The 24,796-nt window shown below is 42.4% G+C and overlaps 1 protein-coding gene across 15 annotated transcripts in view; it reads left to right on the top strand.

Moving 5' to 3' along the window:
* The first annotated feature begins 6,126 nt into the window (after positions 1-6,126).
* BLTP1 (bridge-like lipid transfer protein family member 1) overlaps positions 6,127-24,796 on the top strand; it is a 105,716-nt gene continuing 87,046 nt past the window's right edge. For all 15 annotated transcript variants that reach the window (XM_028744747.2, XM_028744736.2, XM_028744744.2 and 12 more), the window contains exons 1-8: positions 6,127-6,253; positions 15,241-15,367; positions 16,665-16,781; positions 18,154-18,232; positions 18,750-18,814; positions 21,328-21,514; positions 22,883-22,964; positions 23,888-24,081. In XM_028744747.2, coding sequence (XP_028600580.2) covers positions 15,271-15,367; positions 16,665-16,781; positions 18,154-18,232; positions 18,750-18,814; positions 21,328-21,514; positions 22,883-22,964; positions 23,888-24,081 — 821 coding nt within the window. In that variant the 5' untranslated portion in view covers positions 6,127-6,253; positions 15,241-15,270. The remainder of the gene's footprint in view (positions 6,254-15,240; positions 15,368-16,664; positions 16,782-18,153; positions 18,233-18,749; positions 18,815-21,327; positions 21,515-22,882; positions 22,965-23,887; positions 24,082-24,796) is intronic.

The raw sequence follows: 24,796 nt of genomic DNA on the forward strand, positions 1-24,796 counted from the left end.
CCATTACAGTCAGTTTCAGAAGTCTTGTTTATTACATTGCATGTCCTGTATTTTATTTCAAGGACTGAGTGTATGACGCCAGGTATTTCTTTAGCAGGGCGATGAAACAATCGCTGAGACGGCTAGAGCGTCGGTGGCAGAAAACTCACTCCGAATCTGACCGGACACAGGTTAGAGCTCAACGTCGAGCCTACCAAGTGGCGATAGCGACGGCGAAGAAGACTTTCTTCGCCGCCTCTATTGCATCTGCAGAAAATAGTAGCAGGAGACTCTTTCAGGTGGTCCGCAATTTAACGGAACCACCTTTAACATCGGGGCCTTGTAAAGACCCCAAGATCTCCTGCAACGATTTTGCAAAGTTTTTTGCAGATAAAATCACTCATATTCGGAAGGAGCTAGACACCACCGTGGGAGCAGGGCTGGGGCGGGAGAGTGCTGGAGCTCTGTCTGGTCAAGTTGCATGGAACCAATTTCAATCCGTTACCCCCGAGGATGTGGACAGGCTGCTTGGACGCGTGAAACCAACCACCTGTCTCTTTGATCCTTGCCCATCCTGGCTAATAAAAGCAAGCCGGGAAGGGCTGGGCGGTGGGCTCTGCGGGGTGGTGAATGCTTCCCTCTGTGAGGGAACATTCCCAGATCCGCTGAAAGAGGCGGTCATTAAACCGCTTCTTAAAAAACCATCTTTAGACCCGGCCAGTATGGCCAACTATCGCCCAGTCTCAAATCTTCCATTCTTGGGCAAGGTGATTGAGCGTGTGGTTGCTGAACAACTCCAGGCACGCCTGGAGGATGCGGACCATTTGGATCCCTTCCAATCGGGGTTCAGGCCTCATCATGGGACTGAAACTGCCTTGGTCGCACTGGTTGATGATCTCCGGCGAGCTAGGGACAAAGGTGAGAGCTGTTTCCTAGTTCTGCTGGATCTCTCAGCGGCCTTTGATACAATCGACCATAACATCCTTCTGGACCGTCTAGAGGGGTTGGGAGCTGGGGGCACTGTTATACAGTGGTTCCGCTCCTTCCTCCTGGGCCGTGTTCAGAAAGTGGTGGTGGGGGATGAGTGTTCAGACCCTTGGGCCCTCACTTGTGGGGTACCTCAGGGTTCCGTCCTCTCCCCCATGCTTTTTAACATCTATATGAAGCCGCTGGGAGAGATCATCAGGGGGTTTGGACTGGGTGTCCATCAATATGCAGATGATACCCAGCTCTACCTCTCTTTCAAATCAGAGCCAGTGAAGGCGGTGAAGGTCCTGTGTGAGTGCCTGGAGGCGGTTGGAGGATGGATGGCGGCTAATGGGTTGAAGTTGAATCCTGACAAGACAGAAGTACTGTTTTTGGGGGACAGGGGGCGGGCTGGTGTGGAGGACTCCCTGGTCCTGAATGGGGTAACTGTGCCCCTGAAGGACCAGGTGCGTAGCCTGGGAGTCATTTTGGACTCACAGCTGTCCATGGAGGCGCAGGTCAATTCTGTATCCAGGGCAGCTGTCTACCAACTCCACCTGGTACGCAGGCTGAGACCCTACCTGCCCGCGGACTGTCTCGCCAGAGTGGTGCATGCTCTAGTTATCTCCCGCTTGGACTACTGCAATGCGCTCTACGTGGGGCTACCTTTGAAGGTGACTCGGAAACTACAGCTAATCCAGAATGCGGCAGCTAGACTGGTGACTGGGGGCGGCCGCCGAGACCACATAACACCGGTCTTGAAAGACCTACATTGGCTCCCAGTACGTTTCCGAGCACAATTCAAAGTGTTGGTGTTGACCTTTAAAGCCCTAAATGGCCTCGGCCCAGTATACCTGAAGGAGCGTCTCCACCCCCATCGTTCTGCCCGGACGCTGAGGTCCAGCGCCGAGGGCCTTCTGGCGGTTCCCTCATTGCGAGAAGCAAAGCTACAGGGAACCAGGCAGAGGGCCTTTTCGGTAGTGGCGCCTGCCCTGTGGAATGCCCTCCCACCAGATGTCAAAACGATAAACAACTACCTGACATTCAGAAGACATCTTAAGGCAGCCCTGTTCAGGGAAGTTTTTAATGTATGATATTTTAGTGGGGTTTTTGGTTTCTATGGAAGCCGCCCAGAGTGGCTGGGGAAACCCAGCCAGATGGGCGGGGTACAAATAATAAATTATTATTATTATTATTATTATAGCAAGAGGAAAACATTTGACACTTCATATTCTAATGTTTAGCTGATTCCCCATCTCTTGCTTGGCCCTTGTATAAATTAATAGACCCACATTCAGAAGATTTATTTGTTTACTTAGCCAAGATCAAAGGTCATTTCTATAAATATATTATATAGGCCTGAAAGATGTTTTTGGCCTATCTCCAGATATGAAAGGAAGTCTTGATAGGAAATCCAGTAGCTTTTGTTACTGTGAAAATAATAAAACCAGAAACAGCAACCATTAGAGAAAAAGTTGGGAAACAGAATGAGAGATAAGGGGATTAAATATAAACCCTGCTTAGCCTATGAGATGCATTTTGCAAACACTTTCCCAAATATAACATATTTTCCTGCATGTCATTGTCAAAAATACATGCATTGTTTATACATGTTCAACCCTAATATATGCACTTTTGTACACATTACTTGGCTGAAAAACTGGATTGCAAAATTCACAGAAGCAGAAATTTTGAAGGATGAGGGTGAAACAATACTCTCCAAAAAGTAAGTAATTCACGCACTGCCACTGAGACACACTTCCAAACAGCATTCTAGGAACCGGTTATAAATGATCCTAAAGGTGTATTTGGAAGCAAGCTCCACTTTAATGTTTTACAGGTCCCTTGCAGCCTTTTGTATTGTTCTGCCTGTGTGTTCTCATAGCCATTACTGATTCCCTAAAGCTACAGTTTCTGCTGCTGGCTGCCTCTACAGTTCTTTTGTTCCATTTCGCCTGGTTTATTTACACATACTCCTACTTGGTGCAAGTCAAACATGAACTGAATCACTGTCCCAGCACTAACCCATACTTTTAAAACAGCCATACAATTCCTATCTTTGGATTCATGGCTCCTTTTAGTGACCATCCCTCCCCTCTCCGCATAAGCGAGAACTACCTATAGGAAACAACATGGGAATCTAGGATTTTTGTGTGATTGGCATGGGTGGTAGGTGAAACCCCACAAATGAGAGGCTGAAACAAAGACAGGATTCTTGCTAACTGCAGGTCTTTTGTGTTTTAAAAAACAGGCATTCTCCTTAGTTTTAGAACATGTAAATACATGTTCTGCTGAAAATGCAAATGCAGCCTATTGAATACATAGCTGTCAAGTGTCCCTTATTTGAAGGGACAGTCCCTTATTCCAGCGCCATGTCCCGCTGCTGTCCCTTGTTGATGGATGTCCCTTAAATGATGTCCCTTAAATTTCAAAGGAAGCAGCTCCTCTCCCTCCCTCCCTCCCGGCCTGAGAGGAGGGAGGCTGCAACTGTGTTGCTTGGCTGCGTTGCTCACCCAGTAAGAAGTCTAAGAACGACTGGGGGGGGGGTGGAGCTTGCATGCCTTGTGCTGATCAAATCGGCTGTGTTCCCTGGGGACTCGCCTTTGCTCAGTGCTTCCCAGCGAAGAGGTGACGGTGGTTTTCCTTGAGGCTTCGTTTGGCTGCTGGCTGGGCTTTCTGCCTTTGGCTCAGAGGGGCTCAGAAGTTGAACATACGTGTGCTGAGTGCTCGGATCAAAATTGGATGGATACGTCATCGACGGCCTACTCACCCTTGCCGGTGAAAAGGTTTGTCTGGAGCGGGGGCACATGGTGGGGGAAAAGGAAAGGAGATGTCGTGGGGCTTTTGAATTTGTTTTGGAGGCTCCTTCAATTGACTTATGGGGGAAAAGAAAGAAGCTGGTTGACTAAAATGGTGGGTGACTGGCGATCTCGTGGCGAGGGGGGGAGGCTGTGTGTGTGTGGCTAGTTAATGCAAGCTGAGGGGGTTTTGAATGCTCAATGCCATTTTGTTGCACGTGCTGCTGCAAACTTTGCAGTGCAAAGCCAGGCCGGGGAGCTATCTTAAGTTGAGGCTGCATAGGCCTTGTGGTGCATGTGATTCAGATTCTATTCAGTTGAACCTCTGGTTACAAAGTTGGTTGGACAGTGTTCTCGAAGCTACCAGACTGCAGGAGGACAGGAAGACTGGAGTGCCTGGAACAGGTGAGGCTGCAGGTCCCTTATTTTGGCTGCTGGTCCCTTATTTTCAAATCTGTAAGTTGACAGCTATGCTATTGTTATTATTTCCATATTATGGGTTAGGTTGTCTCCGTCTTATGGCAGCCCTGCACTATAGTCCACTGCTATTAAGCGTATGTACATTCTGCGAGATAATGTACATTGCAGTGCGAGATGCACTGGTGTGCTGTACACATGTCATCCCCATGTTGTCCCTGTCCCATATTATTTGTCCATCTAAAGTGCATTCTACCGGAACAGTTACAATCCTTTTGGTGCCCAGAATGCACTTCTGAAGTTCTTGCTGGCCACATGTATATGCAGAGAGTGCTTTCTCAGGTCAACCCTTTTGTAGCAGGCCTATTGACATTGCAGGGCTATGTTTAACTTGTCTATGAATGAAATAGGAAGCAGTACAGCAATACAGCAGCCTCTGTATACCAATATATATATCCTCTGTATATCTGTAAATCAACACAGCAGTTTCCAGCACCTGTCTCTCAAAAAAATGCAACACACACACACTGTGGAAACTGTACTTGAGGGTAGAGGAGTGGATAACACCAGTGTGCACTTATCTAAAAACACACCCATCTGATAGTAGCTGCCACAATAAGACTATGTACAAAAGGGCATTGTGGAAGAAATGACCCCTGTGTGTTTCAAAGGCTATGTGTGTACACAGCCTAAGTTACAGGTTGTCTTGAGGCAAATAGAATACTGAATGAACCTGCAGCATCCTGGGAGCCTTGCAGTGGTTGACCCCGGCAGTGGCTTTTGGGCAGGAGGGTGATTAGAACTTTCCCTGTGTTGTGGACCATTATTAAATCCTTATTAAACTAATCTGCTTTCACATGTGAGAGGAAAACAGGGAGACTCCCATACCCTCCAACATTTATTCAATGGAAATAGGGGTGTTCCATTCCATAATAATAATTTTACTATTTATACCCCATACATCTTATTGGGTTGCCCCTGCCACTCTGCGCAGCTTCCAACTTATATAAAAACATATTAAAACATTAACCATTTTTTTTAAAAAAACTTCCCTATATAGGATTGCCTTCAGACGGCTCAAGGGTTGGGTAACTCCACACCCTCCAACAGTTCTCCACTGAAAATAGGGACGTCCTAGGGAAAAACAGGACATTCCAGGATTATATCAGAAACTGGGATGCCTTCTCAAAATCACGGATGTCCCGGGAAAATAGGGACACTTGTACGGTCTGGATTCCCCTAGGTGAGATAGCAGCACGTGGGGGTGCAGCAGTTTTGATGATGGCCAGTAGAAAAAGGGTTGATCACATCCTCCCGCCCTACCTCTGCAAAATCAGTTTTGAACCTCCCCAGGCTGCACTTCCTTTCCTTTCTTAAAACAAGAGTTTAGTGAGAGCCTTATTGGTTGTCACACAGCGTGTTGATTAAATTGTTGCATCCACAGCCAGGCAATACCTTTACTGTAATTGGACCGACAAAAATGTCACAACATAGCGAGCGAGATTTCGAGTTTATCCCGCTCTCTTTGTCAGGCTGGATGCTAAGCAGTGATTAAGAGTTCTGGATAACTTGAAAAACTGCCCCCCCCCCCCAGCTTTTCTTATTAATTGGGCTTATTTGGCAGCCCCAAATAACCTCCTCCCAACCCCCAATCAAATTGCCTTGTGCTCTAGTGACGTCTGCGCTTTCTGACGGCGGCGTGAAAGCGCAGCGTGAAAATTTCCCAAGCGTACCCCGAAGCCGAGCGACGCGCGCAGGTCTCTCTTTTTCATATACATCTATATACGCGCTTCGCTCCCTCGCTCCGCAACCGGGGCCTCCGCCCCCCACCCCACCCGCGCTTCGAGGCTTCCGCGTTCCTCATTGGCTAGCAGCTTCGTTTTTGCCAACCCCCTTCTTCCGGCTGCGGCCCGCTTCTATTGGTCGGCGGTCACCGCCTGCGCCCCATGATTGGCAGGATCGGCCCTGAGGGAAGGGCTTGGGTGGAGCCCACCGGTGTTTTGCGGCGGAGGTGGAGGCGGCGCCGGTTTCCGGGTTCTTCAGGCAGGAGCCGAGCAGGGGGCTTTGGATGTAGGTGGTACCCGGACCATGGGGTAAGTGCAGAGAAAGGGCTGCCGCGCCCTCGAGCCGGCTCCCCCCGCACGGCAGGTAGCTGTGGGCCGGACGGAGGGGAAGAGGGGCGCCGACGGAGGGGCTCCAGCCAGGCCTTCCCTGGCAGGCGAGGCTCTGCCTGGAGCAACGGGGAGGCTCCGGCGGAGGCGGCCCCTCGGGGTCGCCGGGCGTTTCTGTCAGCAGCCGGGCGAAGGGGCTCCGGTGGCTCTTCGCCTTTTCGCTGGGCTGTGCAGCCCCCCTGTTCGCCCGCCTCGAAGCACCCGGCCCGTCACTTTCGGGTTCGCAGGGACTTGGCCCCGAATAACGGCGCGCGTGGACGCTACACGCAAGCTCCCCGCGCGCTCTTCATTCAGACGCGACGCTTCTCGCAGGTTTGCTTGCACGTGGGGGTTTGAGACTCCCCCGTCGCGCGTGTTTAGAACGGCGCCACCCAGCAGTGGAGTTCTGCGTCTGTTGACTCTGAAGTAAATCACGGCCTGTTCAATAGGGTTGTAGCTTTATAACAGCACATATAATACGTATAACCTGAAGCCGTCAAAAAAAAAAAGAAGGTAGCAGTTCCAACCTGGATGATTAAAGTCTAAAATAAACCCCTTTCTTCCAGCCCTCTGATAAGCACCCCGATTGTCAATACTGTAGAGCAAAGCAATTTAAACCACACATTAAGGAGGTATCTAGTATGTAGGCACACTGGCTCTGAAATGAGGTTTGATATCTCTCCTTAAGTATGGAATAGTTGTGGGTTGTTACTCTCGGGGTCAAAGTTGTGCTTACAGTAAAACAAAAGTAAAAGTACATTGCTTATAATCTGAGAATTGTTGACTCTGTGTACAGGTGTGTATACAAGATGCAGCTTAACCTACTATGAACTTAGTTTATATAGTTTAAACGTTCCCGCCTTCAGTTAGTGCCCTGACTTGTCTGCCTGTATTCTAGTTACCTACCTACACTTTACTTAAAGTACTGTATGTGTATTCTCAGGTGTCACAAAATGCATTGATGTTTTAATGTAGCTGCATGGCCCTCAATCAAATAAAAAGTTGTATTGAAGATAAAAGTGATTTCATGAAAGAAATTCTTTATTAAAATTGGGTACATGTTTCATACTAAATGTGTGACAGCAGCCACACCCTGGGAAACCCAGTATGTTTCTGAGCACAATTCAGAGTGTTGCTACTGACCTTTAAAGCCCTAAATGGCCTTGGCCCAGTATACCTGAAGGAGTGTCTCCATCCCCATCCCTCAGCCCGGACACTGAGGTCCTCCAAGGGTCTTGTGCTGGTTTCCTCACTGCGAGAAGTGAAGTTACAGGGAACCGGGCAGAGGGCCTTCTCAGTAGTGGTGACCTCCTTCTAGAACAGTGTTTCCCAACCTTTTTTGGGCAAAGGCACACTTGTTTCATGAAAAAAATATCGAGGCACACCACCATTACAGCCCCGTGACGTCAGCACGCAGCGTCACGCCGGGAGGGACGCACGAAAGTGTAAGTTTCAATTTTTTCCCCTCCCCCTTGCCTTCCTTCTGTGCCAACCGCCAAAAAGCCAAGAAAAAAGCCAAGACTTTAGGGCAGCAGGTCGACACGGAAGAAGCTCCTACCTAAGGACAGGTGCGACGGCCGTGTCTTCTGCCACACTTGGCAGCCCTGCCTCACGGTCGTGACTCCCACCCTGATTTCTCCCCGCAGGTCGAGCGGCACAGGCAGCCCAATGTGTCCAGCCCAGACACAAGCCCCGCTTCCCCACTCTAGATCCTGAATGTGACCAAGTGCTCTGGACTCCCGAGCAGGGTGGGAAAGAGGACTCGCATCTGGTAGCCTCCGGGCTCCTCGCCTGCTCGAGGGATGGCATTGCAGGCAAGCTGCCGGCCGTCGCCATCGCCGCCCCCTCATGCGAGTGGACCTGCCCGGAGTGGTGGGCCGGGGGAGGCTCGCTCTCTGTGGGGATGTGGCCCGCATGCGCGGCCCCGCTTCCTCCTGCCCAGGGCTGAGCTCCTTACCCGCGATCTCGGTCTCGCGCACGCGGATCCCACTTATTCCGAAGCTCGCGCCACTAGCCGGGGCTCTCACACCGTGCCAGGGCGAGGCGGCGCGGCCCACTGACGTCATCGCGGCTCGCCGCCGCCCTCGACTTCCCTGTTCCCTCCCCTCCCTCGGGTCGCCGTGGTTACCGAGGACTGCAAGCTGCTCGGGCGAGCGTGGGGCATTAAGTGGGAGAAGGAAAATTAAAATTAAAACTCGCCTGAAGGCCGCCTCTCCGGATATCTTTCGAATTTTTTGATTTTTCCCGCGGCACACCAGGCAACGTCTCGCGGCACACTAGTGTGCCGCGGAACACCGGTTGGGAAACACTGTTCTAGAACACCCTCCCTTCAGATGTCAAGGAGATAAAGAACTACACAGCTTTTAGAAGACATCTGAAGGCAGTCTTGTGTTGGGAAGTTTTTAACGTTTGGTGTTTTACTATGTTTTTATATATGCTGTAAGCTGCCCAGAGGCTGGAGAAACACAGCCAAATGGGCGGGATATAAATAATAAAATTATTATTATAATTAATAATGTTACACTGTTTCAGCTGGCTGGCTTAAGTTGTGAGTGTGGCCGATGGGTCTCAAACCCTCAGGGAATTCCTTGTCAGCTACGACTATAGTAGAGAATCCTACTTCCACAGTTGGAGGCAATATGCTTCTGAATACCAGTTGCTGTAAACCCTGGGAGGTAGGAGTGCTGTCATGCTCAGGTCCTGCTTGTCACCTTCCCATAGACATAATAAGAATAATAAATTTTATACGTATGCCGCCCATCTGACTGGGTTGTCCCAGCCACTCCAGGTGGCTTCCAGAAAATAAAAACATCAAACACAGCAAAACATCAAGCATTAAAAACGTCCCTATACTGGACTGTCTTCAGATGCCTTCAAAAAGTCAGATAGTTGTTTATTTCATTAACATCTGATGAGAGGATGGGCACAATTACTGAGAAGGCCCTCTGCCTGGTTCCCTGTAACTTCACTTCTCTCAATGAGGGAACCACCAGAAGGTCCTCTGAGCTGGATCTCCATGTCTGGGCTTAATGATGGGGGTGGAGATGCTCCTTCAGGTATACAGGGTAAAAGCCATTTAGGGCTTTAAAGGTCAGCATCAACACTTTGAATTGTGCTCAGAAACATTTGTTGTTGTTTAGTCGTTTAGACGTGTCAGACTCTTCGTGACCCCATGGACCAGAGCACGCCAGGCACTCCTGTCTTCCACTGCTTCCCACAGCTTGGTCAAACTCATGTTGGTAGCTTCGAGAACACTGTCCAACCATCTCGTCCTCTGTCGCTCCTTCTCCTTGTGCCCTCAATCTTTCCCAACATCAGGGTATTTTCCAGGGAGTCTTCTCTTCTCATGAGGTGGCCAAAGTATTGGAGCCTAAGCTTCAGGATATGTCCTTCCAGTGAGCACTCAGGGCTGGTTTCCTTACTCAGAAACATATTGGGAGCCAATGTAGATCTTTCAGGACCAGTGGTAATAATGTCCCAGTGGCCTCTCCCAGTCACCAATCTGGTAGCTGCATTATGGATTAGTTGTGGTTTCCGAGTCACCTTCCAAGGTAGCTCCATGTAGAGCACATTGCAGTAGTCCAAGCGGGAGATAAGCACAGCATGTACCACTCTGGTGAGACAGTTGGTGGGCAGGTAGGGTCTCAGTCAACATAACAGATGGAGCTGGTGAACAGCTACCCTGGACACAAAATTGTCCTGTGCCTCCATAGACAGTTGTGAATCCAGGCTGACCAGTGTGAGAATAGGACATTAAACTAGATGGATTTTTGGCATGATCCAGCAGGCTCTTTTTGGGATCTTGTGACTATCATATATTAACAGAAAAGGACATGCATGGTGCTGTGGTCTAAACCACTGAGCCTCTTGGGCTTGCCAATCGGAAGGTTGGCAGTTCAAATCCACACGACAGGGTGAGCTCCCATTTCTCTGTTCCAGCTTCTGCCAGCCTAGCAATGCAAAAGCAGACCAGTGCAAGTAGATATAATAGGTACCTCTGCAGCAGAAGGTAAACGGTGTTTCCTTGAGCTCTGGCACTCGTCACGGTCCTCTTTGTGCCAGTAGTGGTTTAGTCATGCTGGCCACATGACCCAGAAAGCTGTCTGTGGACAAATGCCGGCTCCCTCGGCCTGAAGTGAGATGAGCACCACACCCCATAGTTGCCTTTGACTGGACTTAACTGTCCAGGGGTCCTTTACCTTATGTTAATAGAAAAGGAGAAACAGTGTTGCATAAGGTCTTCCCACTCTGAAAAGAACGTAGTGCTCAATGCAGCAAGAAGGAAGCCATGCATCATGTTTTCTTAGTTTTTTGATGTTAAGTGAGGTTTATTCTCTAATATGTGTCTGTGGTTGCAGTATTGATGATCACAGCTGAAATCCTGTGTACATTTACTTTGGAGTAAACCCCATTGCATGTAAAGGGATTTAATTCTGTGTACCTATGCAATAAGATTGCACTGGTGGCACACTTCAGCCCCTCTTGTGACACGCTAACATACAGTTTGAAAAGTGAAGCACAGTGTCATAATAAAGCTGACAGTCAGTGAAATCTGATGGAGATGATCGGGGCTGGTTTGTTTTTAACTAAAAGAAAGAAAACTAGCTTTTAGTTCTTCACAATTCTAAGCTATTGTTGAGGATTAGGATGTACTCATGCGGTGTCTCATGTTGGGAAAACCCTCTGATTACTTAAGGATTCACTTACATAGTTTTAATAGAAAACATGTTGATTTTAAGTTTAGCTCCATCATTCTGAGATTCAGATGGCAGTCAGTCAACGAACTCATTGGCAATGAGCAATGAACTATGTTTGGAAGATGTTTATAGTGATGCTAATGTTGTAACAATTTGTGCACGGGCAGGGAAAGAAGACTAATAATAGTCTTTCTTGCAATATTGTTTAAAAGGGCAGAGTAACATGAGAAGAATGCTGTGTTAAATATATCTTGAGCATATTTTAAAGTCTGGTAGCCAGTTCAGGTAGTAAACATAAAGTTATCTCTTAAGTTGTTTAACAGTATAGTGGCATAGGCTTTTAAGAATTGAAACTGTTCAACAAACGTTTCGTTCCCATGGAAGTTACTACAGTGGTACCTTGGTTTACAAACCTAATCCGTTCCAGAATTCCATTCTTAAACCAAAGCCATTCTTAAAATGAGGCATGCTTTCCCTAATGAGGCCTCCCACCACTGGTGCCCTTCCACCATTTGGATTCCATTTGTAGACAGAGATAAAGTTCGCTAACTGGAACACTACTTTTGGTTTTGCGGAGTTCGTATACCGAATAGTTCATAAACAGGGCTGTTCTTAAACTGAGGTACCACTGTAATGATGAGCTTTGAGTTAGCACGTCAATCCATAAAGACTGGTTATAAACAATGTTCCAAGAAGACTTATATGTTTCAGTAAGGCTGCAGCCCTATAAAGACATACCTGGAAGTAATTCCCTTTTGATTTTGATGGAGTTTACTTTCAAAGAGACATGCATGGGATTGCACTGTACATTTGTTAGCTTTTAACTGTGTGTATGTATGTAAACAGCGTATTTGGGTCAGATGAAGAAGTTTAAGAAACAGAATGTCTTTTGTTTGTGATGGATCTTTGTGTGAGGAATTGTCAGTTAGTTTCATAACTTTTCCAGGATAGAAGTACAGCAGCTAGTGCATCATTGAACCAAACAAATGTCCTCTAGTCTTAGTGAGAGTGGCTTCTTTCGCCTTATGCTCCTGTTAATATGAACAGCGGTTTCCTTTTCCTTTTGCTATTTAGCACAGCACCAATAAGTTTTTTTGTGTGAGGCCAACAGTTCTTAATTCTTTCAATGTTTTCAACAAAGTATATGTATAAAGTATATAACAGATGAGATATGAATGCCTCCCCTGTCCTATCTAGTGTATCTTTTGGTTTAATAAAGTCACCAGCTATCCATCCACTTGTAATCTTTGGCACAACATACGCAAGTTCTCCTGGTTCAATAAGGTTAAGAGGAAACAAACCCACGTCAAGGCTGCAATCTTATTGTTTATACAAAACAAAGTATTATTGAACTAAGTGGAAACTTTGTTATGAGCAAATATGCATAGAATGGTGCTTCTTGAATGCACATCATAAATCTGCTTTCTTGCAATTGCATGCATGCATAATTCTTAGTGTTGACTATCAGTTCTGGGGATCAGTCAAACAACTGTCTTTTGGCTTTTCTGGAATCTTGATGTCAGTGTTCTTGCTTTTGATCTCTTTATCTCCTGTTTGAGAGAAGAAGCATCTGTCTGTTTGTCTTTGGTGTGGTTGGGGAACTCTAATATTGTGTTCTTGTATTTATGATGGTTACTGTGATGAGTGCCCCCTTTAAAAAACACGTTCCCTTGAGCAAAATATTAAAATGGTAAGTTTGTGGATTATGGAGGGGAGTCTTCACTTAATTTATTGTATTAATTTTTACCAAGGCTCTCAAGGCCTTTTGCAATTTTGTGTGTAGCGGGGGGAAAGATAGAAAAGATAGGATAATGAAAAAGCTGGTCAGTGGATGTCTGTTCTGGAACTGATGGTATGAGCTTTTTTGTGGACTTGCAGGTGCTGCGGTGATGATGAATGTGATTTTTGCCTTACTCATCTTCCAGTACAATATAGTCCCGTTTAACATTACATTACATAGCTGTGGGTACAACACCTAAGAGAATCCATTTACCAACTTCCAGATATCATTTGAAATTACAACAAGTTCTGTTTTTTCAGTTCTAATATTACGACTGCAGCTGGTAAGAAAAGTATTTTAAATTACATTGCTATCTAATGTGGCAGTAAATATTTTTCTGTTCTAAAATGTCCTACAACTTGGCCTTTGAGGCAATACCTTTGCCAAGATAACTAACGCTGCTTCCTCTACTGACCCTTCCACAGCTAAACAAACAGAGTTCTTCTCTCTGTTTATATTTTTCATGATGGAAAAAGGAAGCAAACAAAAACATGTAAATGCCAAGTAGTATGAAGTGTTGTTAGACTACCATTGAGTTTTGTGAGAGAATAACATTAATAAACGTGGGGAAGTGCTCAAAGAACAGACTGCAAACATAGAAAACTTAACTATAGTTGGTATTTAGCATAAAAAGACTAAAAATATATTTGAGTACACTTAGAGCTTCATAGCATTTTAAAGAACTGGGTCTGTCTTATCATCTAAACACATAAATCACATAGATGCTAGAATTTTAAAAACATTTCCTTCAGTGGCTGTCTGCAGTCTACATCACTACTGAGTCTATTTTCTCAACCTTTTCACAGTTAGAGAGCTTTTCCCCTAATAGTCTTATAGCAATGACCTGTTTATTGAGCTTAGACATTGGTTATTTAATACATTCTTATTTGTTTGTGCAGAGGTTAGATGATGGTGGGTCAAAGGAAGTGTTACCACACACTTTCCAGTGCATTTTTCCATCGCTTTCCTTATCACAAAAAGTCCAGTCTTTTGAAGAAGCTTGTTCGTTGCACAATATCACCCAATCATTTATAATCGTGCAACCTGAATTTGCCCTTCTGTGATTGAATCCCACCCAATAAGCCCAACTGCAAAAGACTGAAAACCACAGCAATGAATATAGTGGTTGTGTATGCTTGGAAGCTTACCATTGTTCAAAAAGGTTCCCTTTCAGAAAGTGCCCCACAGAACCCTAAACTTTGCTTTACATTTCTCAAAGTCAGTAATCTGGCACACAAACTTTTTTGAGCTTTCTTCCTATTATGAAAAGCAAATGCAAGGGAGTTGGGTTCTGATGCTGAATGAAACAGTTCTGGGAACAAAGATTTAAAGTTCCCAACACCACTCCCACAGACCACACTCCTGATCCAGCTTCGAGCAGACTTGAGAGACAAATACGTAGAGCCAACTAAAATCCAGTGAATTTTATGAAGTGAAATTTTATGAAAAATTATGCCACAACATATCTGTTAGTCTTTAAGGTGCATCAGGTTCTTGCAGCAGACAAATAAGTCTACTCCTCTGGAATTTTGGTAACATATTTTGAAGTTGTTCCTTGGTCAGAAGAACACTTTTTCCTTGAGACTTGCCTGCATGTATTGTTTGCTATTAAAGGAAAGGATTTGGTAGGCTATTTGTGACTTTGTGCTCTCAGAAATATGTCAGAACAAGTAGAAAAATGAAAGGTATGCTCGCCCTTTAATTGCAAGAAATACTGCACTTTGTGATACAAACAGGAGTCCAAATAGAACAGTAGAAAAAAAGCGTAGCTAATGTTTTTGTTTACATTACTGTGAAGTTGAGCTAAAGCAAAAATATGCTAGAGCTAACATTGGCTGGGATTCCAGCTCTATGTACAAAATGGGTTTAACTGTACTACTTCCTGCTAATCACACCTAATTATTGTAATGAGGTCAAAAGATTGTATAAAAGGTTTAGAATGCCGTCTCAGTGTAGAATGTGTATAAAGGTGCTTTTGAGAAACATTGGTTGTTAGGACATAAAATATTATCTTCAGGAGAGAAAAAATATGTAAACATCACTGAGAAAGGAAGTCTTTTTAGCATGGGAAAGGCAACAAAATTCCAAGCCAATGAACTGTGTCACGCAGGGAACTTGACCAAAGAACTCTTGCAAGTGATAACAGTGCAAGCACTTCAGATCTTGAAAACATTACCTTCCTCTTCTTTCTTGACAATGTCATAGAACTTGCTAATTCTATCATGATTTTAATATGTGCTTACTGCCACAATTCTGTGCACACTTATATGGGAATAATTGAACACAGTGGGACTTGCTGTAGAGTAGGTAATCATAGGATCAGATACCTTATAAAGTTTAAAACTGTTTGAAACTCATTAGATATATCCAGAGTAAAACATGTGCAGATGCTTTGTAATAAGGAATGAAGCTACTTCATAACTTTGAAAAGTAATTATTTTTTCTCTCTTCAGTCATCTTGACCCTATTGCAACATTCTAGCAATGGATGCAAGAAACGAAAGTAACATTGTTCCCAGTATCACCCAGTTGGAAAATTTCCTTACTGAACATGACTCCAATGTTGTTTGGCTTCTTGTTGGTATGTAACAGTTGTTTTGTTGAATATTTCATGTATTTTGGATACTGTGAAATATCCCATCTTAAATACATACATCCAAAACAAGCATGCTATACTGGTTAATTGGAAAAGTTGGAGCAAAACATTGCTTTTTAAACTACTGAACAGTGGTCTCTTCCCAGTTTGCCGTTTTTGTGGGGGGCTGCTGAGACTAAATCAGTAGAGCTTATTTGCCTAAGAAGTTCTGTCCCTTTGCATATACAACTCATTGGCTGAGAGCCAACATGCATAATTTGCAGCATTGTCAGTGCCTCAGAGGAGCAGTTTGTGATTTGGAATACAATGCTGCAACAATATCTGAGACAAAGCTAGTATCGTTGTAACTGCTACTATTATTATTATCATTATTACAATAATTATACATCACTTCTTATTTGCAAAGTCCTTTACTGTTTTATTGTATCCAACCCCACTGCTGTTCCATTTTATATATAGGAAAGAGGGGTTGAACAATAGTGGTTTGACTAAGGCCAAATAATGACCGTTCACATGTAACAGTGCACCATAGTTTGGTGTTATGTGCAGAAGTACGCCTCCCCTCACTTCCAGTGTAATATGAGGAGAGAGAAGGCATTTGCTTCCAGTTTGAACTGTGTTTGTCATTGTTTCTGAATATGGACAAATTATATTAGTGTTAAATATGGTATATTAAAACAAAGCAACTTCGGACTATTATTAATTATTGTGGTTTGTTTAAGACATATTTCGCACTAACCACAGTTTTTGGCTTGGACATAACAAACTCTGGTAAGTTGCGTCCATTTCAGGTTACGTCTTTTCAAGTTGCGCCCCACGGCAACCTGGAAGTACTGGAATGGTTACTTCTGGGTTTCGCTGCTTGCGCATGCGCAGAAGTGCTGTATTGCGCTGCGCACATGCGTAGACGCGGTGCTTCTGGATGCGAACACTTTGAGTTGCAGATGTGCTTCCGGGATGGATTACGTCTGCAACTCAAGGTTCCATTGTAAATGTTTCCACTCTCCCTCCAACTTTGCTAAGGAGAAGAGAAGTGGGAACAATAAGAAGCCAAGGTTCATACTTGCAGTGCTAAAAAATGGTTTAATATTGTGTGATAAATGGACCCAAAGCAGAGGTGTCCAGGGCTCCCATAAAGCAGTTTAGCACTCTCTGGCCCATAATGAAGAGATTCAAATGCTACAGCTGGGTTTGTGTGTGTTTTTTTCAATACGTTTGTTCTTTTATCTTTCATAATAATGCACTTGCACTTTTCTAGAACATATGATCATTTCTTTTGCAGCTACAATTTTGTCCTGTGGCTGGATAATTTATCTAACCTATTACAATTCCCGGAACATTGGCCTTATTTTGACATTGGTTCTTAACAGATTACATAAAAATGGCTACATCCATATTGGTAAGTGTTCTTGGAAATATATAATATACTATTGAATACATACTGAGATATTGTGTTAATAATAGAATGCACCATCTAGCCAATGTTAGATGTCTTTAAGTTTTGTAGCTTTCAATAAGAGAGAGATGTAAGTACATGCTTAGCTGTCCCACTGACATCCGTGTGATAGGCAGAGCAATTCTATACCCAAATTACTTTAGGTGGGAGATCTGTGGCTACTACAATGGCAGCATGACCACAGTATCCTATGTGTGTCCAGATAGGAGGAGAAGAGAAAGCACGCAACTAGGAAATATAAAAATTACATATGAAAGCCTGTGAGTGGCAACCAGTTAGAAACTGCATTGGCAATTATGCTTACATGTGGCCGATATGCAGAAGGCATGGAGGAAGCCAGTGAACTAATGACTGCAAGGATATGCACCGATACACTTCCGGCATCACAATACACCATGGTGCCATGACACCCACTTCTTCTGCTTCATTGATGTAGTCAGCAATGACCCTGTTAACATGAGAGGCCAGGCATCCCTACAGGCAAGGATTAAAGTCATTTATGCTCCTCACAAGCACAGTATGCAAAGGGAAGGATAGAGGCCACCACAGTACAGCACCTACATAATTCCCACAGCAGGACATCTGCAGAGAGCACAGACAATTTTCCTAGTTTTGTATAGCGACGATGGTGTGCTGTGATAGGGTTAACAGGTTACATCATCCTGTGTTTTAGTTTGTGGTGACATGGTTAGGGTAGTTGACACAGCGTACCTCTTCTCTATATTTTTATTTCCCACCCATTAAAGTAAATGGCAGGGAATTTTCTTTAGCTAGGTCTGTGGCTGGCATAAAATTGCACTTTTGATGGGGACATGGCTGTGAATCAAAGGGTTATTTGATACGTGTTTCTCACCAGCCATTCCTGCTGCGATGCTTTAATTCAGGGATCAGCAAACTTTTTCAGCAGGGGAACGGTCCACTGTCCCTCAGACCTTGTGGGGGGCCGGACTATATTTTTTTTGGGGGGGGGGGGAGGAACAAATTCCTATGCCCCACAAATAACCCAGAGATGCATTTTAAATAAAAGGACACATTCTACTCATGTAAAAGCACGCTGATTCCAGACCGTCTCTGGGCTGGATTTAGAAGGCGATTATGCCGGATCCGGCCCCCAGGCCTTAGTTTGCCTATCCATGCTTTAATTTTTGCCCTTCCACTGAGATATCTGGGAAGTTCTACGGTATATCTTGAATTTGGCAAATGTAGCCCCTTGCCAGTGGAGTATAATATTGCACTTTTCATCTAGCTAAAGAAACAAAAATTTGTGCTAATAATGTTGATGATTGACTTACCAGAAATCTTACTTTTAATATAGGTTCCTTCTCATTCTCTGTCCTGTCTGGAAAAGTCATGGTTCGTGAAATATATTACATTACAGAAGATATGTCTATTAGGTACTTAACCTTGCTTACCATTTGTTTCAAAATAGTGGTTGTTTTAAAATGTTTCTTCATCCTAATATAATGCTAGGCTCTAATATGGTTTGATGATGCATTCCATTTTGACATCAGTAGTGGTAGAAAAAGCATGAACACAGGGTAAAGTTAGCCATTTCTGTAAAAATATGAGGACTTCTTAAATGGTCTCTCTCTTTCTCTCGTTTAAGGTAGTGAGCTCCCCATGCTGATAAAATTCACTTTCATCTTTGGTTCAGGGCATAGAGGATTAATGGCAAATAGTGATGAGTGACAGTGAGTCAGGTGGTTTATGGTGCTTTTTAAGGTTCTGAAAGAGGAACCAGAAATACATTTATAAAAACCAAAATGGCAGTTTGTTAGTTTTTGCATTGTTTGAAATAGTTTTTAAATTCACCGAAGCTGGTCTGGGACCGTAATAAATTTCATTTCATTTCAAGTTCGTCATATATAACAAGAGTACTTATTATTTCTAATTGTGTAAAAATATTTTCAGAATCCAAGATGGCTTTATTATATTTCGTTGGTGGAAGATGTACAATCCAAAGCAGAAGCAACATGGTAAGTTTTCACCCCAAAAAGAGACATGTTACTGGATTTTCTGTTGAAGGAGCAATTCTGCATGGGTTGAATAAATAGTGTTTGTATGTTACAAAAACAAATTATTCTTATAAATATTCAGTAAAGCAAAAAAAAAAAAAAAGCTTTTAAAGGTTAAATGGTGTATATCTTCTTAATTTAGTAGCTTACTCTTATCAGAGGCAGTATTTCCATGTTAGAGCTGGGCTGAATTAATATTTTCTTTTAGTGCTTCTCTGGTCTTGCATTTTAATTATTCCCCTGTGGCTCATATGTTAATAAAATTCTACCTGCATCTCTATGGTTACATGAGTTTCAGTTCATTTGAGGTATCGTAACTTGCAAGGATTGCAGCATGGTTATTTAAGAGGTTTTAAGCAGGCAAATGCACCAGTCATGTCTCAAATTAAAAAGAAAGTAGAATAACGTAAGAGGAGATTTGCTGGTTGGGCCAAAGTTCCATATGATTTACCTTTCTAAAAGTAGCTAGTTGAATACCTCTGGGAACTGTTCAAATAGGTCATGCTCCTCCCCCCATTTGTTTCTAGCATCTGGTATTCAGAGGTATAGTGTCTTTGGAAGCAGGGGTTTCACAGGTCTTCAAATAGCTATATAGGCATTGATAGACCTATCCTTAATGAATTTATCTTACTCACTCCTAAAGCTGTCAAAGCTAGTAGCCTAATCACAAACTGTGCCAGATCCCAGCTCCTCCAGAACTGTAGCATAATTACAACAAATTAAAGAAAACTTACTGATAGTAAAAACAACCTGTACTCTCTGTTGCCCCTTAATGTCTTTTAAAGCAGTTTATCTTTTAAATGACAGCTCCATGTGAATCTCTAATCTGGAATCGGAAAAGATACAGACCTCCTTTAATTTATTTCACAAACTTTTAATGACTAATTGGATTTGTTTATTTCCTATACCACAGCTTTGAAGTTGAAAACATACTAAAAAATTAAAATGATAACACTGTCCTTTATTGCTTGTGGCAATAACTTTGCTGCATTGCATTGAAATGTAAAGAAAGCATTCAAAATTAGTAATTTGTATTTTGCTATCTATACGGGCCATTGTGGGCTAGAAGTAGGTTTTCACTTTTGTCTCTGTAGGTAAGTGCAGAAAGAAGTGGTTGGCAAGATAATAATCTACTTTAAGAGACCCAGTTTACTGGATTATCAAAGGAGTTCATGTCTCTTGAGTAAATAAGTAATAGGGCTGTCTTAAAGAAAGAAAGAAAAACTAGTTAATTATAACCACATTGTTTTAACTAGGTCATAGCTTTTGAAAATGTAGATGTGATATATCATTAATGTGCTACATTATTATATAGAAGAACATATGAAGAACCCTCTTGCATCAGACCAAAAGCTATGTAGTCCAACATGCTGTTTTTATTCTGCCCACCCAGATGTCTGTCTTGACACCAGGACAGTAGCAATCTTCTGCTTGTGAACCCCAGCAAGTGGTGTTCAGATTCATATGATCATTTATAGCTTTGAATGTTGACTTTTGAATTTATGACGTGAATTGAGTTATTTGGCAGTTTTAAACAGTTTCTGTGTCAGCCTTATAATAAGCCAGGGGTTGCCAATCTTTTGGGGCCAGTCAGCACATTTGGAATTTTGAGAAAGTGTTGTGGATGCTAGTTATGGGTGCTCTGGGGGTGTGGCATAAAACAAATGGCTACCATAAGACCATGGCAGTGAGGGTGTGGCATAATGGCAGCTACATCTAAAAAGAAGAGGAAAAGAAGCAGAACCACAAAACGGTGCAGTCATGACCCATCAGTGTGTGTGTGTGGGGGGGAGTTTCTACCTTGTTACAGACTGGCAGAGGAGGGACAAAACTCGTACGCATTTCTGTGGCTACTAGGCTGGGACTTAAACACAAAGCTTGCTTTTTGTCGAATATGGTAACCCAATGCTATTGGGCGGCAGTATAAGCTATACATATAATGAGTAAACATGACGGTAGAAACAGGCTGAATGAGGATACTAGAACAAAAAATTATTATGCAGTAAATCTTTAAGATCTCACCAGGTTCTTCGTTGCTTCCTTACCTGTTTGTAATACGCTTCAGCTTTTTCTGTCTATTGCTAAGGAGATTTCCAGTCACTGTCACAGTGTGGGTTTTTATATAATTGAACCATTTATTTTAAAAGTAGCCTACCTGCCCATGTAGTCCTAAGACAATCTATGTAATTCTTCCTTACTTCAGTGCTAGGATGTAATATGGGGTATCCACAGGTGATAAGGCGAGTACGGTGAGACTAACAACTTCAGTTTGTTAGTCATTCATACTGGCTGATAATTCTCCCAAAAGGTCACTTTTAAAGCTTTGGGCATTTGTATACCTCTGTTACTTCATTAGTCTATAAATTTGTTAGTATACATATTTTTGTGTGTGTACTACTGTTTTTACAAAACAAGTACGTTCCTTTTCTGAGGCTGTCTCATGAAAAGCCCCCCTGTTTTGTTGCACTTTACAGACCCAAAGGCAGAAACAAGATTGTATATCATGGTCAATGATTTTGAATTTCATGTGTATAACCGTTCTGACCTTTATGGGCAACTTCAGGAATTATTTGGTTTGGATCCAACCATAATTCCTCCCAAGAAAGAGGAAGAGAAAGCACGAGAAAATGGGAGAGAACGAACACACACAAATCTGGAAAGGTACAGCTATTTATTCACTTGAGTATCTATTTGAACGTTGTGTCAGATTGAGTTATTTCATTTTGTGTTTTTGTTCAGTTGATTTATTAGCCTCTTCCTTGAAGATCATAAAGTAGCACCTTCTTCTTACTTAAAGAGTATGTTTGAACATAAACTGCTCTATTTTTTAAAGGCCATTCAGCCACATAAAACTCTTCAGGCTTTTAGGTGATAGTTTGATATTGGAAAATCTAACTCTCTGGAATGTGGAATATAGCACAGAGCATTGCTTGTTCAACATAGTTGGGACATGCACTTTTACTATATACACCTCTGTCAGAACTGAACGGTGCCACTATTGAAGTAAGAGTAGCAGTATTTGTTAACTTTATTATTCGCTTTTTTAATAAAAAAAATGTTTTTGTTTTGTTTTGACATGATCTAAATCTCTACCTGTGGAAGGGACACTGTGTTCATGTGTGTGTCCACTGCCCCATTTAATGTGGGAATAAGTGACTGGTGCCCAGTCTGTGTAATCATTTATTTCATGAGAACTGGATAGATACTATCTTGGGTACATTTAGTTATCAGATTAAGGTACTCTCATTTAGACAACTATGTTTCAATTTTTTGTTTTTTTTCTTTGTCTCAGGTCTTTGCTACTTTTTTGTCAGTATTGTTTTGCCAGCTTTTTGTGTTTTAAATTGTTCGTGCTTTTATTGTTATTATCAATTACTAGCTGCCCTGAGGGTCCTATTGGTATGGAAGGTGTAGTTTTATAAGTAAATAAATGGGGACATAAAATAGAAAGTGAATTTTAGAATGCTGGTAATGGCCTTGCATATTGCAGTTGCAGTTACTTTTAAAGGTCGATGGAATTACCTGCATCTGTTCTGTTTTGTGTTTCTCTTTAGAGTAATTGTAATTAACTTCAGCAGAGAGCATATCCAGGGGTTTAATGGCCTAAGAGAATTACCCAGATCAGTCACTTTTGTGCAATAGATGACTGCTATAAAGTCATTTTTGCTTAAGTAAAAATTGGAGAAAGGAAATGTTACTGTGTAATGCCTAGATGGAAGCAGCAAAAACCCCTTCCTTGTATTACATCTTGTGAAGCTGTGAGACTCCCCATTATTAATAAATAAATAAATAAATAAATAAATAAATAAATAATAAGTTGATAGGTTGGTTTTTTTGTGTGCAGTTGGCTTTTTAATGTACTTAGTAAAACTCTTGTGTTTTCTGTAGTCAGTTTCAATATGCTTTAGAGTATCAGGAATTTTGATTCCATTTCTTTTTTTGTCTGACTTCCATGTATGTTTGGGGCATCAGTGAAATATTTTTTTGAATGTGTTAATTATATAAATCTAAGTATGTTTCCATCCTCAGTGTTAAAGTAAAAAGTGAATCACATGACCCTTCATCATCATGGAGATCTCTTATTCCTGTGATCAAAGTCAATGTCAGCACAGTAAGTGAAATATTCCGTTGTGTTTACAGATTACCTGGTTTTTTTTCTCTGCAGTTCGAAGACCTCCTACTTTAGTAGCAATTTATAATATTTTACTTTTATATAATAAAAAAATTAATTTAGGCAACCAGTGTGGTGTAGTGGTTAAGAGCGGTAGTCTCATAATCTGGGAAACCGGGTTCGCGTCTCCGCTCCTCCACATGCAGCTGCTGGGAGACCTTGGGCCAGTCACACTTCTCTGAAGTCTCTCAGCCCCACTCACCTCACAGAGTGTTTGTTGTGGGGGAGGAAGGGAAAGGAGAATGTTAGCCGCTTTGAGACTCCTGAAGGGGAGTGAAAGGCGGGATATCAAATCCAAACTCTTCTTCTTCTTCTTCATAAGAAGTTAGTCACGTGACTTCCTTAGGGTTCTGAGTAAGTCTTTCAGAAATTGATTTCTTTATACCATAGTTTCTGGAAGGACATTATAAGAGTTTGGTGAGGGATTGCTATTAGATGGCTTGGAGAAATTATGATTTCCTTGTGGAAATTAGGATCAATATGTTGCAAAGAGAATAGCCCTGTTTGCAGTGGCAGCCCCATAACTGAGATGTATTTTATTCTCAAACAAATATGCAAATTGTAAATGCCATTCATTGATTGACCTGGATTGAAAATCATGCTTGTTGTTTCCTTGAGTCTAATCTTCTTGTTCTAAATGTGTTGTTTTCAGTACAAAAACCTTGCTTTTTTCAAGTGTAATAACCTTTCATTAAGAAATAAATCCCAATTATTCTGGTTATAAGTTTGCAACACTAATGGGCTGCTCAGGACTGATTATAGTCCTAACTGGAGAGAATACCAATAATAAAGAAATAATTGAGAAGGATGACTTTTATGACGATGAATTAAAAGCTAACATTTAATTGTCTTACTCATTTAAGGGTCGTTTAGCCTTTGGGAATCATTATCAGCCTCAAACCATCTGCATTAACTTTGATGATGCTTTCTTAACATATACCACAAAACCACCTTCAAGTCACCTTGATCAATTTATGCACATTGTGAAAGGAAAACTGGAGAATGTGAGGGTTATGCTTGTTCCAAGTCCAAGATACGTTGGCCTTCAAAATGATGAGTAAGTGTTTACAGTTTATGTAGGAATATTTTGAATAAATATTTTGAAAAATGTAGTGCATACAAAATTGGGTCCAAAACTCTTCATACAAAGGACCACTGTGCCTCCTCAAGCACCCTGCAAATATTAATGCACAATTTTAATTGGGGATAAACACCCAACACTAAAGGGGAGCATTAGTGAGAGGTGGTTAACTTGTGGACCCCCAGCATGTTTTTGTTGACTGTATTTTTAAAATGACATTAGAATTAGTTATGTTAATCCTTGGTTGCTGATATAAGATAATTTTGACTTGATATTTTAGAAGGAATTGGTATAGTAATTGGTATCGTACGTATTAGTAAAGATCAACATAGAAGCCTCACCTCGGCTTCTCATTTCACTTAATATTGTATAACAGGATAAAATCACCACACAACTATAAAGTTACCTTCTAAGTGACTCAAAGTGTGTTTGTCATAATCATGAGAGGTGTTATTCTTTCTGAAGCTCAAATGAGGCTAAACATTTAGTTCTAAGGTTTCATCGCTTCAAAACTAGCGTAACTGCAAGCAGTTAGAAACTGAAAAGAAATATATTTTGAAAAAATTGAAAATGATTAAATAAATTACAAATCAGTAGGGTTGAATCCATACTAAGTTAGTCACATTTTAGCCCCACTGAGATCCATGGAATTTAAGTTAGTGATGACTCACTTGTCCCATTGATTTCAATG

This window comes from Podarcis muralis, chromosome 9 (genome assembly GCF_964188315.1).
Source record: "Podarcis muralis chromosome 9, rPodMur119.hap1.1, whole genome shotgun sequence".
NCBI classification, from domain to species: domain Eukaryota; kingdom Metazoa; phylum Chordata; class Lepidosauria; order Squamata; family Lacertidae; genus Podarcis; species Podarcis muralis.